Source organism: Bolinopsis microptera, chromosome 1, assembly GCF_026151205.1.
Source record: "Bolinopsis microptera isolate Bmic1 chromosome 1, MBARI_Bmic_1.0, whole genome shotgun sequence".
Taxonomy (NCBI): domain Eukaryota; kingdom Metazoa; phylum Ctenophora; class Tentaculata; order Lobata; family Bolinopsidae; genus Bolinopsis; species Bolinopsis microptera.
The window spans coordinates 12,317,243-12,334,631 of NC_087072.1; the positions used below are offsets into that span (position 1 = coordinate 12,317,243).

General features: G+C 37.3%; 4 protein-coding genes across 5 annotated transcripts; all 4 read right to left on the minus strand.

Annotated features, from left to right (window-relative positions):
• Nucleotides 1-557: 557 nt before the first annotated feature.
• On the minus strand, nucleotides 558-2,142 carry LOC134815628 (ubiquitin carboxyl-terminal hydrolase MINDY-3-like). Its single transcript, XM_063824180.1, is given in 3 exon segments — nucleotides 558-924; nucleotides 927-1,711; nucleotides 1,914-2,142. Coding segments are annotated over 3 exon segments (1,281 nt in total). The 5' UTR covers nucleotides 2,141-2,142; the 3' UTR covers nucleotides 558-655.
• A 364-nt stretch (nucleotides 2,143-2,506) lies between these two features.
• On the minus strand, nucleotides 2,507-4,758 carry LOC134816836 (RNA-binding protein 4.1-like). Of its 2 annotated transcripts, XM_063825838.1 has the most exons (5): nucleotides 4,637-4,758; nucleotides 4,104-4,486; nucleotides 3,731-3,952; nucleotides 3,225-3,549; nucleotides 2,507-2,802 (listed from the first exon to the last, which is right to left on the minus strand). In XM_063825838.1, exons 1-4 carry the CDS (start codon nucleotides 4,754-4,756, stop codon nucleotides 3,546-3,548), a joined length of 729 nt encoding a protein of 242 aa, XP_063681908.1. In that variant the 5' UTR covers nucleotides 4,757-4,758; the 3' UTR covers nucleotides 2,507-2,802; nucleotides 3,225-3,545. The 2 variants fall into 2 exon arrangements, with proteins under 2 accessions (XP_063681908.1, XP_063681902.1); XM_063825832.1 differs by lacking the exon at nucleotides 3,225-3,549.
• Nucleotides 4,759-4,984: 226 nt separating this feature from the next.
• On the minus strand, nucleotides 4,985-9,093 carry LOC134813370 (WD repeat-containing protein 76-like). Its single transcript, XM_063821076.1, has one exon. It carries the CDS (start codon nucleotides 9,091-9,093, stop codon nucleotides 7,609-7,611), a length of 1,485 nt encoding a protein of 494 aa, XP_063677146.1. The 3' UTR covers nucleotides 4,985-7,608.
• Nucleotides 9,094-9,257: 164 nt separating this feature from the next.
• LOC134813371 (uncharacterized) lies at nucleotides 9,258-10,054 on the minus strand. The gene is made up of 2 exons (XM_063821092.1): nucleotides 9,868-10,054; nucleotides 9,258-9,606 (listed from the first exon to the last, which is right to left on the minus strand). The coding sequence occupies exons 1-2, from the start codon at nucleotides 10,022-10,024 to the stop codon at nucleotides 9,413-9,415; spliced, it is 351 nt and encodes a 116-aa protein (XP_063677162.1). The 5' UTR covers nucleotides 10,025-10,054; the 3' UTR covers nucleotides 9,258-9,412.
• Between the last annotated feature and the right edge of the window lie 7,335 nt (nucleotides 10,055-17,389).

The window sequence follows — 17,389 nt, forward strand, 5'->3', positions numbered from 1 at the left end:
AAGTATTTTAATACTTTCAACACTACTATATAACAAATAATGTGAGCCTGAAGATGGCGTTGACGACGAAAATTTGCCTACATTCCTAACTTCCTATTTCATTTGACCTTGTCTTTTCCAATCGGATATTATCCAACTATCAATCCTCTCTTTAATCCTAGCTAACAGCTAACAGCTCTAACTAATTTGCCTTCACAACCCATCTAAAAAGTCATTAATTAATGAACGGACTTACGTTTCTGATCTCAACTTTCATACAGTCAACGTTAATGAAGTAAGGTGGAGTTATACATTACGACCATTAATGATTAACATCAAACAATATAAAAATGATATTATCCTCGAACTTTAGATTAAATAACTTTTATACAAATAATCCAGTTCTAATACATTCTTACACTTCCGTCAAGACATGACTCACAAGAAGTCAAAACAGCGAATAATTCATTCCGTGACATACTGTCAAAAAGTTTATATAATAATAAATGTGCTTATTAATACGCTCCACCTGAATTTTTCAGTCCTAAATTCAAAATCTTCATTACAACCATCTCATGATGTCACGTGATCTCATCACTTAGAAAAACAGTAAACTTACTGCCACGTTAAATCGGTACACAAAGGTCTTTATAATTAAAGAAGATAAGCGATGTCGCTAACTAATACTTGGTTGGGATTGCCAATCTATCTCTATAGTCGGCCACTTTGTCCTCAGTACCCGGAGCAGTGATGTGGGGGCAGTGCTGGCCTCCATTACTTGATTATATTCCATATAGATAGCAGCGGCACCTAACCTGTACGTAACCTTCTTGTCAGAGTTAGATTGTCGCAATCCGTTGTAATGCTGAACTACAAACTGCTTGTTTTGGAACGCCTCATCCTGCTTCTCCCAGGCTCCGGGAACGAATTCCTCGATAAACGCGGGAATAGAATAATTCCAGTGGAGTCTGGATCTAGACGATCCTTCATGAACTCAACATACTCATCTTCACTCACCATGTCTAACTTTTCTAGAACATTAGGCAGATCTGTTACTGGAATGAAGCCGTTCCCTTCACAGTCAAAAGTGTCGAAAGCTGCCCTTGCTATCTTAAAGGGAGACTTCTCACTTACACATAGAGAACTTTCTGCAGAAAATAATAAACTAAGATGGGATTCTGAGCCTATGATCCATATTGGATACTCTGGACATTTCAGAAAATCCCCTACTTTGCAGTATCTCAAGGCTTCTAGCAGAGTCAAAAACCCGATATCAGTCTTTTGCGTGACTCCAACTAGGTCCATGCCATCAATACTTCTGGTATAATCAAAAACGTTGGGAGTTGCCGCTCCGGTAAGGATTAAGTTCAACAAACTCTGATTACCGTGTCCGAAAGTGTTGTCAACTAGAGAAGGGTCCCCCATAATCCCGATATCAGATACTATATTTTCTATCCCTCGAGTGAGTACTATTGAGTAAAGGAATGACATCACTCCGAAATCTCCACGCCAGCTCTCGGTGAGACCCTGTATGTGATTCCCTATTTCTGACGTGCTGAAACTCTGCAGGGTCAAATGTTTGTGGAACTCGACAGAGGACACAGCGTCTAATTGTTGAGAAAGTTTGGCTATGTGTATTGTATCCGAGGCAACGTTCAGGAAGATATATTGAAGGGATTGCTCTAGAGCTTTCTGGGCTTGTTCCTCGGTCACGTCGGCCAACTGAATTTCACTGAAATTAATGGTAGTTAGTTACAGAAATAATGTTTAAGGATGTTTTACAAAAATATGCTTACGGCTTTTCGGCTCATATTCATAACGGCTATAAGTGTTCACTGTTCACTGTACCTAACTTGAGCAAAATATTGCCAACTTATCTAATTTCATAAAAGTAGCAAAAGAAAATGAGCAACAAGCATGAGAGGAAAACAAACCTATCAAATATGAGATGTTTGATGATGTAAGCCTGGGCGGGCACTATTACCGCACAAGGTCCTCCCTTTCCCTGAACCAGGGCACTCTTGCAGTCATCAGAGAAAGTAAATCCCTGGGACCATTGTTCAAAGATGTTGCCTATTTCGGTATCCGTAGAGAAACCAGAGCCCCATATTAGCTCACATGAAGCTGAAATCTGAGGCAGAACGGTAGGCTGCGATTCCATGACATCCTACGGGAGGTTCAGTTGAAAGATATTTTCAGGACAAATCCATCAATCGCAGCAATTGAGCAAACGATGATATTAAAGTTAAGTAAAATCGTAATACCAAGAATGATCACGTTCACTAAAAAGAGTATAATTTCTGTTGAAGTATTAAAAAACAATATCAAAATATCGACGTTAGTCAAGATTCAATTCTATTGTTCGTGCAACAAATGTTGCATCGTTTGGGTTTCTTCAGGAATCTAAAATCACAAAATTGTCATCATTTGACCGCGCACAGACGCGCGCGCGCGTGCCAGTCCGATTGAGGTAAAGTCCGATCGGATCAGACAATTTGATGGATGGAGTCAACTGAAATCACTTGGCTGAATAAAGCTGCATGAAATGAAAAATATACATAATATGTATAATAATGGGTTAACAAAATAAAGTGATACATATAATGCGGCGTGGAGTAATCATTAGGTGAACCCGAATGATAGAATGCTCACAATATGAAAAGTCTAGGATTATGATCCATGATAAAATGATCAGCAGATGTTTAAACACAAATAATATGGAGTAAACTTAATACAGATAACAGTTCAGTGGAACTCGTGAGATGAGAATATGATTTAGCCGCACTTTATCTCCGTGGCGATCTTGAGTAACGTCGTTCCCTTCTGAAGTAAAACCAGTGTTAACAAGTTCGATCAATTTCAATTTTACGAATAATGAAAATGGGGGTGTCATTTTTTTACCATCGACTTTCGCAATTTTATTATATGACGAATTGTTCAGTGGCAATAATGAGGTTGACCTCAATATTGACGAAAATCCTAAAATTTCGAAATTAATGGGGAATGCCATGACACCCCCATACATTAATTTTGAAGCGAATTTGCAAAGACGGAAGTGTTTGTTCCAGAGATGCCTAGTATATACAGTACATAGTACATGTATATATATATATATAGTATATACATAGTACATGTGTATTTTAATATAACATTGATTATGCCCTAATATTTAATATTCAAGGAATTATTACTGTAATTCTACAATATAAATTCACACCGTAGTATTCATTACATTCACTGCCTACCTTAATTCGGGATTCCAAAGACCAAGATACGATCACGATACAAAAAATATAAAATACTTGCGAAATCCGTCGATTTAAATTACGATTTGATTTCGTTATTAATCGAATCGGTGTTACGGTGGCTAAACTTACGATAAACGAATGTACTACTATCGGGTTAAAAGAAGTCAAGTAACGGGTCGATCGTCTAAAATGTCAAAACGTTTGTCAAAAAAGGTCGAATAATTGTCGAAAACGGTCGAGAATCGTACAAAGTTAAAAATTGACGATCATGAAAAATAAAACGAGCACAGCTATGCATCGAAAATTCAAAACTCGATTTCACCTGAACATAAATAAAAATTAGATTGTTTAAAAACAAAAGCTTCAAACAAGATTGGAATGTAGGAAAAGAAACAGTCAGCGAGCCCACACAGTATCCACATATTATATAACCTAGAGCTAAACGTTCGTTGTAAGTCAAGTAGGTTAGTCTGGAATATCATGCAACTAACGAGCTCACTAACCTAGGTGAATATGCACGTTCGTATTCCCTGTATTCCCGTGGAGGAGGGGTCCTGCGTCGGGGAGACCTGCTGTGGGAGCGCCGGGAGGAGCGGCGCGGGGAGCGGGAGGCGCTACGACTGCGGGACCTGCGCCTGCTGCTGCGCTCTCTGCTGCCTCCATACATTCCCGGGGGAAGTGGCGGCATGCAGCCATACCTCTTGAAATAGTCCTTGAACTGCTCACTGAAGTGCAAAATATGAGTTAGAAAATATGATAGTGGCAGTAAATGAATCGTCAACTGCATATAGTAAGTATAAAATGATTTTAATCAATATTTAGTTGTGAATAACTAAATTATTGAATTGCAACTTCTATGTGAGGAGAATGACGCACCTGTTGAACATAGGCATTGGGGGAGGAGGATAAGGCATCCCATAAGGAGCAGGATAACCAGGGTATGCTGCAGAGGGAGCAGCAGCAGCAGCGTTAAAACCACTACCTTCAGGGCCAGGTATTGGGGGCGGCATGCCGTATCCTGGCATGCCGTGCGGGGGAGGGTGACCGTACGGCATGCCCGGCATGTTGTACCCGCCTGGTGGCATCTGCATGTTGGGGGGCCCCCCTTGTCCTTCATTCCGGCTCTCACTCCTGCCGCTGTCTCGACCAGGTCTGTGGTTCTGGTTCTTGGACATCTCCACGTGTATATTGTTACCCATGAACATGCAGTCGTCTAGTGCATCAATAGCTGCGTTAGCGTCGTGCATATTCGTGTAGTGCTGTAATGGATTAGAGATAATTACATAATCATATAATTATATAATTGTATAATTAGAGATAATTAAAAACAGGAAACTGTCTTTAGGATCTAAATAACACGAGTGTTGGGTAAGTAATTACTCTGACATAGCTGTTAAGTGTGAACTCACAATGAAAGCGTAATTCTTGATGACGTCACATTCCGACACCATTCCGTACTTCTCGAACAGTCCGCGAAGGTCGTTGGCGTGCGCGGTAGACGGCACATTTCCTATGTACAGTTTTACCATTCTGAGATGGACACGATGTTGTTACTTGTTTATGATGCAGATCATGGAATATGTTAGTGGGTTTAAAGATTTAACGAGTACAAACTACGATACACAGACGTCAGACATGACATTTCAATTATTACAAATATTGTGATATTAATTTGGAAAATATTTGAAGTCAATAAAATTTAAAATGAATTGCCGGAAATCACTGATAACGGTTCCGAACTACAATAATAGCACATATTTAATATGTAAAAGTTGTTATATATTGTCGAATACAACTTCTATTAATAGAAATAAATCCTGTCGACAAACAAATTAACAAATTTAATAAGCAATTCAATTAACAAACTTAATTCAGTATGCAAATGTTTCAAAATAAAATTCAATAGATAATAGAGTCAAGAATTAACAACAAACAAGGTGATATATAACCAATCACTATCAGTTACCTGCAACTACTAACGATCGTATTACTACAATCTCTCTAACAGAGTTTGGCTTTATTTCAGCAGAAATTTAAAGATTCTTAAAACGTTCAACTTCTCGACAAACAAATATAGATCTCAGAAAGTTATGCAAAAACGGAAGTCGGTTAAATTGCTGCATGAATAATAAAGTAGTTGGTTCTCATCTAAATTCCAGGATCAAAATAAACTCTGAGCGATTTCTTGGTAACACGGTGATCACTATTCACTGTCAGCAGTTTTCTTCTTTTTGAACTTTGATTAAAATAAAGATGAACTCTGCTGATCAACGTTTAACATAAGGGACCATATCATCTGCATCATCATCATCAGGCTCAGATCCTGAATCAGGGTTATACTTAACGGGCTCCTGTTTAGAAATACGTGAAGATTTCTTTGCAGGAAGTGTTTCTTCTGGTTTCTGAATACTTTTATCCTTTTTAGCATATTTGCGTTTGGGCTTTGATTCCTTCATCTCTGATTTGATTGCTTTAAGGTCAAGATTCTTTAGTATCCCATCATTTCTCTTGATGTTGAAGAGTCTCTTGCATTCATAAGGCGCCAGATCAGGTGTTTTTCTGTGTATCTTCATAACATCCTTGAGAAGATCCTCCTCTACACCCAGACTGGTCAACTCCTCTCGGAACTTATTCTCTTCCTTTTCTTTTAATGTTAGTCTTTTCTGGGGCTCTGTAAACAACAACAAATCAACTTTTTCATCTTTGTAAAGAACCGGCTCCATTACAGATATTCGTGATGATTTCCTAGGAGGGAGAATCTCCACTGCTGAAGCTGGTTTTATTCTTTTCTTAGGGGAACTCATTACCTGGTTCGTTTTGTATTAATCAATTAATTGAATGGAAATAAGCAGTCACATTATATATAAAATCCTCAAAATCAAATAAAACATATCGAAAGAACAAAGCGTTAGTTAGTGCAAATACTTGAATGCCTGTGTTTTCAAGATTTGACCTAGAATATGTTGCTAATTTCGATATAATAAGAAGTTATTCATGATTTTATTAACACGAGGTTAATTTAAAAAACAACCAAAATCGATAACACAAATTTGAACTGAGTTTTGGGAACTATAAAGTAGATATTTGTCTACAGTTTCTTTAAGAGATCTCAAATTATACCAGCAGAGTCTGATTAAACGTCAAAAGCCCTAGATGGCCTCTGTCTTTGATTAATGATAACACTAAATTGGCTTAATCCCAGCAATTCTTGCAGATTTCCTAGCTGATTCCAGAGGATTCGCATGTTATAGCCTTTTAGTCCATTTCTGCGATTGAGAGTTTTTGGATGTCATTTCATGTCAGGTCTAATGTCCATAAGATTTAGAGATCATAGCTTCTCTTTGGCTTACCTTGATATTATATTTTCTGCATTCATAGCATAGGGCATAAGATCTCAATTTTTGTGATGTATCTTCATAATATCAACCATGATATCAGCATCAACTCCCAGATTCCAGATATTCTCTTCTTGGCTATACCAATCCTGGGAAGCTTCTAATCATCAAGAGGAAGAATCTCTGAAGGGGCACCAAATGTGGCTGTTTTCTATGAATTTCTACAATATCACTCTTATTTAAAACTCTTCATCGTCATATCTCTCATTATTTATTTTAAATGAACCTGCGGTTCTATACAATAGTTGGGATAATAAGTTAATACCTCTACTGTAGAAAACCCCTCTCGGCAGATAACGTAATATGCAGTGATCGCAGATCGACCGAGGGCAGGATTTGCGACCGAGACCGAGGAAGGCATATTGTAATTTAACCGAAGCCGAGGCAAACCGAGGAATCATTCTTCTGATCGAGGCCGAGGAAAAATCGTCATTCCTCGGTAAACCGAGGCCGAGGACTCGGTCGATCACTGATAATATGTGAACGACCTCTTGGCATGGTGTTAGGGGAATAAATAGTCCTGCTGCTACTAAAATCAATTATCAAAATTGTATTAAAACTCTGCAACTGGCATTGAGTATCGAAAAGGTTACAATTGAAATAAATTACAAATTTGTCATGTAGTTAATTTAACTAACATACAGATTACAGAATATGATAGAATATATTACATTAAAGGGTCAGGAATTGAAAAACATGATAGAATCTGGTAAAAATTTATAAGTTAATAAAATACATTCGATCTTTTATTTGATCAAAAGATGAATTTAAAGTTTAAAAAGAGAGTTAAAAACCTTCACATTAGCAGGGTCATTGAACAAAACAAACAAAAACCGTTAAAATCGAAGAAATTAATTAGTTTGTTATCAAGTTATAATAAGTTATAACACGAGCTCTGGTTTATTTTGTGTGCTCTGTAATGTCAATGCGACTTATAAAATCGTAGCAAATGACTTTTAGGAAATGCCCTCCAGAAAATGAGAATATCAATCGTTATGAAAAATATAACAATATCCGCTCCCATTACCACAAACAAGAGCGTTCTGTGAATGATGAAACTGTACAAGCGACTGAATTGAGCCAATATTCTCACTGGAGAGAGTGCACTCCATTTTCCCTTGCATATTATAGATTTCAACACGACGCGGCTGAGCCATGGAGCCAATAACAAACAGTTCATCACTTGATGGATGCCATCTCGCTTGGAACTTGGTGAGCCAGCGACCTGTGTTATTACAATGAGAGAATTTCTTAACTTCTGATAATTTAGCCTTATCGCTAAAGTCTAGTATGCACACTTTATCGTCATAGCCAACTGACACAATTCTTTTACCCCTGATAGGATCGAAAATAGCACTGCTCACTGTTTTAGAATGACTTGTGTTCATATCTACTGGATGTTTGGTATTTCTATGGTCCCAGGCTGCAATTGTTGCATTGTTTGAGGTAGATAAAAAGTAGTTTGTGTCGTATTTGCTATGATCCAGTGCCCACAATGACCCATATTTACTGAAGTCCGGTTTAGCAGGATACTCACAAACCTTACTGTTCTCTCTCACATCCACCTTTAAAACCTGTCCATTTGTTCCAGCAACCAACACCTCGTTTTCGTTATATACATTTAACGACCTGAACCACACCTCTGGGTCTGAATACAGCTGGTCGTACTGTAGTGTTTCAGAATCGAACATCCGAATGGAAGAATCATACGAGGATGTAAATAACTTGTTCCAAGAAAACTGGCAACCTCCAACTAAGTCAGTGTGAGGTTCTAGTCGAATTGTAACCTTCTTTTCTCCAGGCATAAACAAACCTACCTCACCTTGTTTACTGCCACCTGCCACTATCAGTTTATGTCCAGGATGAATTGCCATCGAGGATAGCCGAACTTTACACAATTTTGCGATATGACTTTGGTCGAGGTGTAGATTTCTGATGTCTTCTAAAATAGTGGAGTCTTCAGATTTGAGTTTTGGAGGGGTTACGAGGAGATTTTTGTCTACTGTTTTCTTTAGCACATCTAAGATCGGACCAGCGGAGTCTGATTTGACGTCAACAATATCGTTAAATGCAAGCTTAGGCCTAGATGGGGCCCTCGGTCTTTCAGATCTTTGAGACCGCAGAGGTACCTCAACCAGGTACTCCGAGGTATTATAGTGAATTGGCTTTATTCCAGCAATTCTTGCAGATTTCCTGGCTGGTTCCAGGGGAGTTGTGAATTTTGGCTTTGGTGTCCAAGTCTTCCGTTTCTGTGATTGAGAGGTTTTGGATCTCATTTCAGGTTTAATATCCATAAGATTTAGAGATCGTAGCTTCTCTTCATTTTTCTTGATGTTATACTGCCTTTTGCATTCATAGGGCACAAGATTTGGATGTGTGTTATGTATGTCCATAATATCACCCATGATATCGGCGTCAACTCCCAGATCCTCCAGATCTTTTCTGAACTGAACATCTATCTTCTTGGCCATTCCTGTGAAGCATCCAGGATTAGAATTTATAATAATTTATAATAATATTAGTTTCACATAATCTTATTGACTGGCGACTGTTTTTATATTTTTTTGATAATAAACTCATAATCAATGATCATAATTAGTATTGATATCGAAACCAAAAACAATAAAACAAAAAATAACTCAAATTCAAAATGCTAGGCTTTGCATGAAGCAAGATTACTCTATCATAAATTATACACATATAATATTAGCTAATATTCGATCATCATTCCTATGATTGCAGTTACAAAATAGGTTATTAAACCCGTTAATAAATTATGTTCACGACTGTTTATAGAGCAAAAAGGATCATGAAAGCAATCATGAGACAGAAGAGCCCCATGGCTTCAGAAAGAGCGAACCCAAGAACACAGTAGGAGAAGAGCTGTGTCTTGAGAGAGGGGTTCCTAGCATATCCCTCAACAAGAGAACCAAAGACTGTTCCAATACCAGCTCCAGATCCAGCTACTCCGACGGTGGCACAACCTTGATGAAAAAGCAATTAGTACAAAAGATCATAATATGCTATTCATAATCATTTACTGAGTTGAGCAAGCAGGAGTTTTTAAATGTGCCAGTCTTTGTTTTCTTGACTCAATGCAAGAGGGAAATAACAAACATAATTTTCAAGCACTTTAAAATGAAAACTTTAGCATACATGATAATTACAGCACTGTCGAAAAAAAAATAAATTCATTTAAAAAACTTGATTGAATATCAAAGATTTGAACAATCTAAAACACAAACCTGCACCGATGAATTTGGCAGCCTGTTCAAAGCTCTCATCCAGAACTTTGGGAGTAGTCTGGAAAGTCCTGACGGCAAAGACCGGTTGGACAGAAGCTAGAGGCTGGATGAGAGGGCGAGCAACAGACACACGGGTACACAGTCTAGCAGCAAACATGATGGTATCGTTTGTTCTTGGGACTTGCCTACCATGAAATAGAGTCAATTTATTTATGGGATGAAGAGAATGAAAAGGAATGCAATGATGATGATATACAGGTTTTTAAATACTTGTGTGAATCAGGGTTTGACAGTAATTTGTAATCTATTCAATAGAATCTTATACACACAAAGATCAATCACTCCAAATTGGAAAATAACTATAAAAAGTTGCAGTCTGATGATGACAAATGTGACAATTTACAGCTGTTAATGAAATTCAGACAGCATTTTAACTTTATCATAACATTCAGATAAGAAGTCTAAATCTTGCAATAATTCTTTAGCAACATTGCATAGTCGTTGAAATGAATTGGAAACTGCAAACTAACTCAACATAGTGAATTGTAAAACATAAAAGTTGTCTCACAACCTTACAGATTGACCAATATCGTCTGAACTTATATCAGATTTCTTTTTCTTTAAACGTTTGAAAGCATTATTTTTTTGCTCTTTAGATTCAGATAACCAGGCATTAGTGCCTACAGCTTCCTCGTTTTCCAAGGGTTTTTCAGATACTTTTAAAGGTGCAGTGTGTTGAGGGTTAGGAATTGTCTCTCTAAGTCCATCAGTGGTTCCCGGAAACACATCAAAGTTAAATGCAATACCTGCGCTGTAAAGACCAGTATCAACTTCCTGCAAATGCTTGAGGGCATGCTGTCTTAATTGAACTTGCTTTTGATGATTTTTCTTCACATCACGCCAGTACTGATTCATAAACCTTGTATACTCTTTTTCTAATTCTATTCTCTCTTCCATTTCAGTGTTTGAAACATATGCTAAGGGCCTTTTATACTGTTCTAAGAAGCATCGTTCATCTGGGTAGGCAAAGTAAGGTAAAGGTGGTGTTTCTTCCATGTACCTATTTCTGATTTCTAACATAGTCAACTTTGGTGCTTTTGGAGGAGCTTTCTTTTGTTTAGGACCATCCTTTCTTTTCTTGGGTGCAGGCATTTTGTGAAGCACCCCAGTTGTTGAAATACATCTCCGTAACAACATGTCAAGAGGTTCCGGAGTTAAGTTATCATTGGACCATGTTTTAACCTTAGAGGAGAAAGAGGGATAAAAAGTGGTAGCGCTGTTAAAATATCAGTACTAGATATAAATTTAGAGCCAAAAAATTGAACTGGCTACTTCTACTACTTAAAGGGTTTTTATAAAATTTACTAAGATTTTTTATTGAATTTCACATTGAATTTTTATATAGGTTCAATGCTATATTATGTGTATATTGTTTGAAAAACGGCCAACGAAAAAATTTGTTGTCATTGTTTTAACCTACAGATAAAATGATCAAATGTATTCAGTTGATGGTAAGGTAAAGCCTTAGAGTGGGTGTTTCGATACAGTTTGTTATTATATATAATGGCTTGAACGTTAGAGTTGCAGTGCCAGAGTTTGCTGACAGTGACTCGAATCAGACAATACACATCTTTTTATAGTAACCAAGGTATCATAATTTAGCAAGCAAACAATGAATAAAGAAAGAGTAAATCTCACACTTGTGTAAACCACGAATTAGAATCAATGAAATTAAGAGCTAAATAAAAACTAAACAAAAAATGTACACACAATATCACAATGACCCTGTATCAAATTAAACCTTCAAAAACTCAATATATTCCCCATCTAAAATATTGGCAGAACATTCGAAAATAACCCTGCCTTGTAGCTCCAAGTTCAAATCTAGACTCTCTATATCAACAAATTTCTTTCTTGCTCCTCTGTCTCCCCGGAGAGGAATCACTGTTGTTCTAAGGATTTCGAAACTCAAATATCATTTACACAGCGATTGACATTTTGAGATGATTATTATTAAATCTAAAATAGCTAATAATTTAATAAATTATTAACAGGCCCCTTAACGTGGGCAATAATATACGCTTTATAAATTATATAAACAAATTGCAGTCTATTTTTCCAATGTTGTTAAGTGTCTCTTTAGATCTGTTTTGGTGTTTTGTGGGAGTTCCCACATTTGTTGGTTGAGAATGCTCAACATAACATACATGATGCTTGACTGCTTTATTGACCCGGACAGGCACCGGGGGCAGACATCCCAACACCAGTGCGTTGGGACATAGTGTTGGTCTGCTTCAGGACGTGTTAGATCCTAGAGAAGCCGCCATCCCCTCTACTGCTTTAGCTCAGCGGCAGCATGAGCCCTGGTTTCCTGCCACATTGGTACCTCTGAAAGTACAGAAAAGTGGTGGATTTCGGGGTCCAGGATCCTCCCTCTTTAATCTTTACGGTGGTGTTATTTCTCTGAGATGTTTGCAGAGTCTTTATTTTATGATCTTTCTAGTTTAGTTGGATAAATCCTGGAGAGCATCATTTTGACCCCAAAGAAATTCGACTCTTCTAATGAATGCTTTTTGTGTGCTGCTTTTTGTTAACACTTCATCTAGATAGGAATGTGAGTCAGCCCCACCCAGCTCTTCTTTTAGCTGCAGGTAACTGGTGTCTTGCACCTCCAGACACAATAGGAGCTGGTGTACAGGAGAATCATCGAAGCTGTTGCAGAAACGACAGGCCTCACCACTGTCACCACCCATGATCTTTTGGATATTCGCAAAGAGTGGTGAGCTGCCGTGAATGTAGTCCATTATTCGGCTGTCCAGATTTTTACTCGTGTTGTGCCCGAATAAGAAGTTGTTTTTGTCTAGGAGCAGCCCACTGTTTTTGATCTTTGTGATCACACCAAGTATCTTGGTCTCCTTGTTGTTACTGACAGTTCTGCATTGCAGATTTGTTTCGATGCTGTCAATCCAGATCTTATTTTTGTAGCTCATTATGTCTGCCTGAGTGTAATGAGATGAAACCAGCATTAGCACTAACTCTCAAAAATTTAAGGGGCATTCTAAAAAGTTGTGGAGGCCTTACTACACAGTCGACAAAAGCCAGACATCAGTGTCCAAACATGATACAATATAAATGCACTGGCCTGGGTTGTAAAAATAACGTCGATCTTGAAAAAAGTTGAGGTTTACAATTAATTGCATTTCCGGTCAAATTCCTTGTGGGCGACAACAAAAAAGATTTAGCTAGGTAACAGCAAACTGACATTATTAAGATAGCATTATCACAACTATAATTAAATACATCTATATCTAGAGATTGAGTTGATCAAATCAAAATGGTGATAACGAGCAATTAGCGTGGTCATTTTGGCGGACAGACAGAAAATTAATAAAATAGCGTAATTCAAAATTGGCTATTTTCATTTACAATATAGCAAATAAATGAGCAACAAAGTTAAAAATCAAACTAAAATGCTAAACAAAATAATTGTAATAAATATAATTATCCTTTATTGATTGAAAATGTAGTGAATACTCAAAACTTTGATCACATCATCATATTAAAAATGCACACTTTTACAAACAACAAGTCGGAGCTAGATTGGAAATTATATAATGTGTAATAATAATTAGTAGATGGTGCGCAATCGACAGTGAGCCGCGCATGCCGACTGTAGGATGGCTTTTTAGCGCTAATTTCGGCTAGCACAAAATTCTTGAAACAAATGCGTATTGAGTAACCTTCCCATGATCCAATTTTAACAAAAATTGGTTAGCTTACTCATAGACTTACAAGAAAAGTGTCTGAAAAATTTGAAGCATATCCAACCATCAAACATTATGTTACAGATAAAAGCAGCGTATTTTGCCCTATTTTGCCCCATTTTCATTACTATATCAACTCCGATATGCACCAAATTTTTCGGACAGTTGTGAAAGCCAGCTGTTGGAAGGTCTTCACAAATTTACAGAATGATCTCATTAAAGGAACCGAAGATATGACAGAATATATATACAACAAAAAATCAACGAATTTTGTCAAATTACGCTACTTTTACACCTACTTTTGCTCCAAAAGCCTCGCACCATCAAATATGGCACCTAGGCGAAACTCACTGATCAGTCTAAAAAAGGTATGACAAATTTGGTACTGTGAAGATTCTCACAGTCTTTAGAAAACAATGGTACACAAATTTTGAAAATCCGAGCAAGTTTATTTTTATTGTGCACCCCTTAGAATTTGCTTAAACAGTCACTTCTAAGAGCTCAAAACAGGTATGGAACTGATTGGTGTGACAAAAATTTCACTGAATTCTGAGTGAGAAGTGATACTTGCCTGTTATTCCCACTTACTGACTGATAATCTTATCTATGGATACCATGCTTGAAATTAGGTAAACAACATAGCACTTCCTAACCAGTCACGTTGAACGCGATCGCCGAATGATAAAACAATATGGGAGCGCGCACAGCATTGCGCGCTGATACTCTAAATACTGTGCGCGTTTCGTCCGGAACCTGGGGGAGTTCCCGCTCTAATATATCTGACGACAGTGATTACTCATTATGAGAACTAACCCCGACCACTTTCCCGGTCGAACCGTACCCAAATCAAACTAATTTATGAACCACGTGTATAGCCAACGTCCTTGCGGTGCTGAGCCGATGTAAAAATCTTCTGTCTCTTGTTAATATTTTAGTTGTACTGTGCATAAAAGTGTGTAGTGACAAGTGTGTAGTGGTAATGTATATTATTTATTATGACGACGCGATATTTATAATGCAGAATTAAAAGCTGCTTTCGATATGACTGGTGGTGGGCTGTCTCCGGCGGGACATAGATCTATATAGGGGGTACCCGGGGTACGAGTTAACGAACAGTGTTCGTGTCCTTCCACAACCCCCTGTTATCTGTGTTTCTGTCGGGGTAGCCTAATTCATCCGTTAGAATCGCAGAGTTAGCGGAGCTCATGATATCTCGCGACGTTTGCCGCATGAACGGTGCAAGACTTGCGCCGTTTGTTTCAGCATCCAGTTGCGAGTGCTTGCCCATCGAAAACATGATTAGTGATTGTGGATTTTATTGATATTACTGATTATCCATCATATTCAGTATTAATGTTATCCATTATTTATTTATTGACATCCTTCAGTCTCCAAAACGAGGTGTGAAGGTAAATTAACTTTGAGCCTTGTTTTGGCGACTGCTTAATCGATGGGCAAGTAGGTATTTGTTTTTTAGCAGTGTTGAACATTGAAACAATTATAAAATGTTTATTTTTATCTTATATAACCAATAACGTACAATATGAATGACATATGCTATAGTGACGTAACATATATAGTGCAAAGAATTAGTAACTTGCGAGATGTGATTTGGTGATAATCGACGTTAGCATTTTGCAGTTTACAGTTGCACAATGTTGGCGTCGATTGTTACCAACATTTATCTGAATTTAATACAAGTACATGTCACATATAAATTGGGTAGCTGAATGAAACTCGTGCCTCAAAATTTCCCGTTATTAGCATTGCAGTGTCCACGCCCTATACTGCGTTAACGACCGAAATTTTCCCAATATGCTATTATTATTTTGCTTCTAAAATTCTCTGATAATTAATAATATATCGTGACATGTAATTGTAAGAGAACAAACCTCGCGCGCGCGGCGCTTACATCTGCACCTGAGAATCTCTCAGCAATGTGTGGCTGTCTGCGCAGCGGGCTGTGTATTGTGTCTGTAGCTGAATTTAAATTTAGATTTATTTGTAAATGTATAATAATATTAAATATGTATTGATTGGGGTCCCCCTTCTTTCACACCATGGATTGTTACATTCGGTGCGGGCTATGAGGAAACCAAGGAAAAGGCTAAAGAGGCCAGTAACATCATCTCAAATAGCCGTACATGGAGCAGTGAGAACCCTGAGAGGATCCCTAAACTCCAAGTGGTGACCAGGCGAGCCCCTAACTTAAAGGACACTTTATTCAAGAGAAAGAAGCTTGCCTTAGGTTCAGATTAGATTAGATTAGATTAGATTAAGAATAATGACATAAACATCATCACTAGTTTTAAACATTCTTTCTGATTTCCTCATTATCAGAACTGTGAACATTTCACAGCCTTCGTCATTAAAAAACAAACAAATTCTATAACTAACATAATTGTCATAATTTATTTACATATAAAAAAGTTTAAAAAGTTAAAAACCGTTAATTTAAAAAATAAATAAATAAAAACAAATTCATGAGATATTTATTCCCTTTCTCTTGGCAACACACGGATTTTTATATAAATATTGGACTTGTTGCTTCTTCTTTTCGATATAATTTACACCCTCTATTTTTGCTAAAACTATATTTGACACTTCCCAAAAGTTGCCTGTGTCTACTAAATTATTAGTCTTTTTAAATTCTTCTAGATTAATTTTAAAATCAATAACAGACACTGAATTTCTAACAAAAGATGGCAATTTATTCCAAAAGCTGATAACACGCTCTGATAAAAAATTATTAGACAAGGTTTTAATATTTCTATCAATATTGTTAGATTTAGTGCTAACAATTTTATCTCCCGATCTACTTAAATTGAAAATATCTTTTCCATACTCAACCAATCCATTTACAATTTTGTAGGCTTCAATCAAATCTCCTCTAACCCGTCTCTCTGCGAGTGTTGTAATCTGTAAGGCATCCAACCTTTCACTGTAAGGAAGTGTTCCAATATCATCAATAAGGCGTGTGAACCTTCTCTGGACATTTTCCAGTTCAATGATAGTAGCCCAATTCCCATGGCAGGCAGGTGGAGACCACAACTGAGCACAATACTCCAAGTGGGGTCTTATTATAGTTTTATAAACATTTCTCATAACATTAATTTCTCTTATAATGAGATTCCTTGTAACCCATGCAATCATACTGTTTGCTTTACTAATACAACTTTTAATATGTTTCGACCATTTCAAATCTGAAGAAGTTAAAACTCCAAGATCTTTCTCTGCTTCAATACATTCAAGTGTAACACCACTAAATACATATTCTTGAAGGGGATTTTCATTAAATGGAACATGCATTATTTTGCATTTGCTAGGATTAAACTTTAACAGCCACACATTTTGCCAGTTTTGCAAGCTTTCTAACATATTGAAAGTGCTTTCAGTGCCATTGGCATCCATAATAACTTTAAGATCATCTGCAAACAGTTTTGATATACCATTAATACAATCAGGCAAGTCATTGGGTCAGAGTCAAGAACAACTGACCCATGCACCAAACCTGGCGAGAAGAAGAAAGGCAGACCCTGCCAAACTTGTCACCTTGTCAGTGGCAATTCCATGGTCTCCAATAATGGACACTCAGTCAGAACTCAAGGTGGTAACTGTAAGACACGCAACATTGTGTACGGCGCGACATGCAAACTTTGTACTGTTAATAACGTATACGTGGGAAAAACAGTCACCAGCCTCAGCCAACGTGTGAATGGTCATCGCAGTAAATATTATGAGATTTTAGAGGCGAGTAG

Excerpts from the sequence above, each read along its gene's own strand:
- LOC134816836 (XM_063825832.1), bottom strand. The coding sequence starts at position 4,756 with ATGGTAAAACTGTACATAGGAAATGTGCCGTCTACCGCGCACGCCAAC. Across the intron at positions 4,487-4,636 it reads TCAAGAATTACGCTTTCATT|CACTACACGAATATGCACGA; the intron begins GTGAGTTCACAC and ends AATCCATTACAG. Across the intron at positions 3,953-4,103 it reads CCAATGCCTATGTTCAACAG|TGAGCAGTTCAAGGACTATT; the intron begins GTGCGTCATTCT and ends TTTGCACTTCAG.
- LOC134813370 (XM_063821076.1), bottom strand. The coding sequence starts at position 9,093 with ATGGCCAAGAAGATAGATGTTCAGTTCAGAAAAGATCTGGAGGATCTG.
- LOC134813371 (XM_063821092.1), bottom strand. The coding sequence starts at position 10,024 with ATGTTTGCTGCTAGACTGTGTACCCGTGTGTCTGTTGCTCGCCCTCTC. Across the intron at positions 9,607-9,867 it reads TGCCAAATTCATCGGTGCAG|GTTGTGCCACCGTCGGAGTA; the intron begins GTTTGTGTTTTA and ends TTTTTCATCAAG.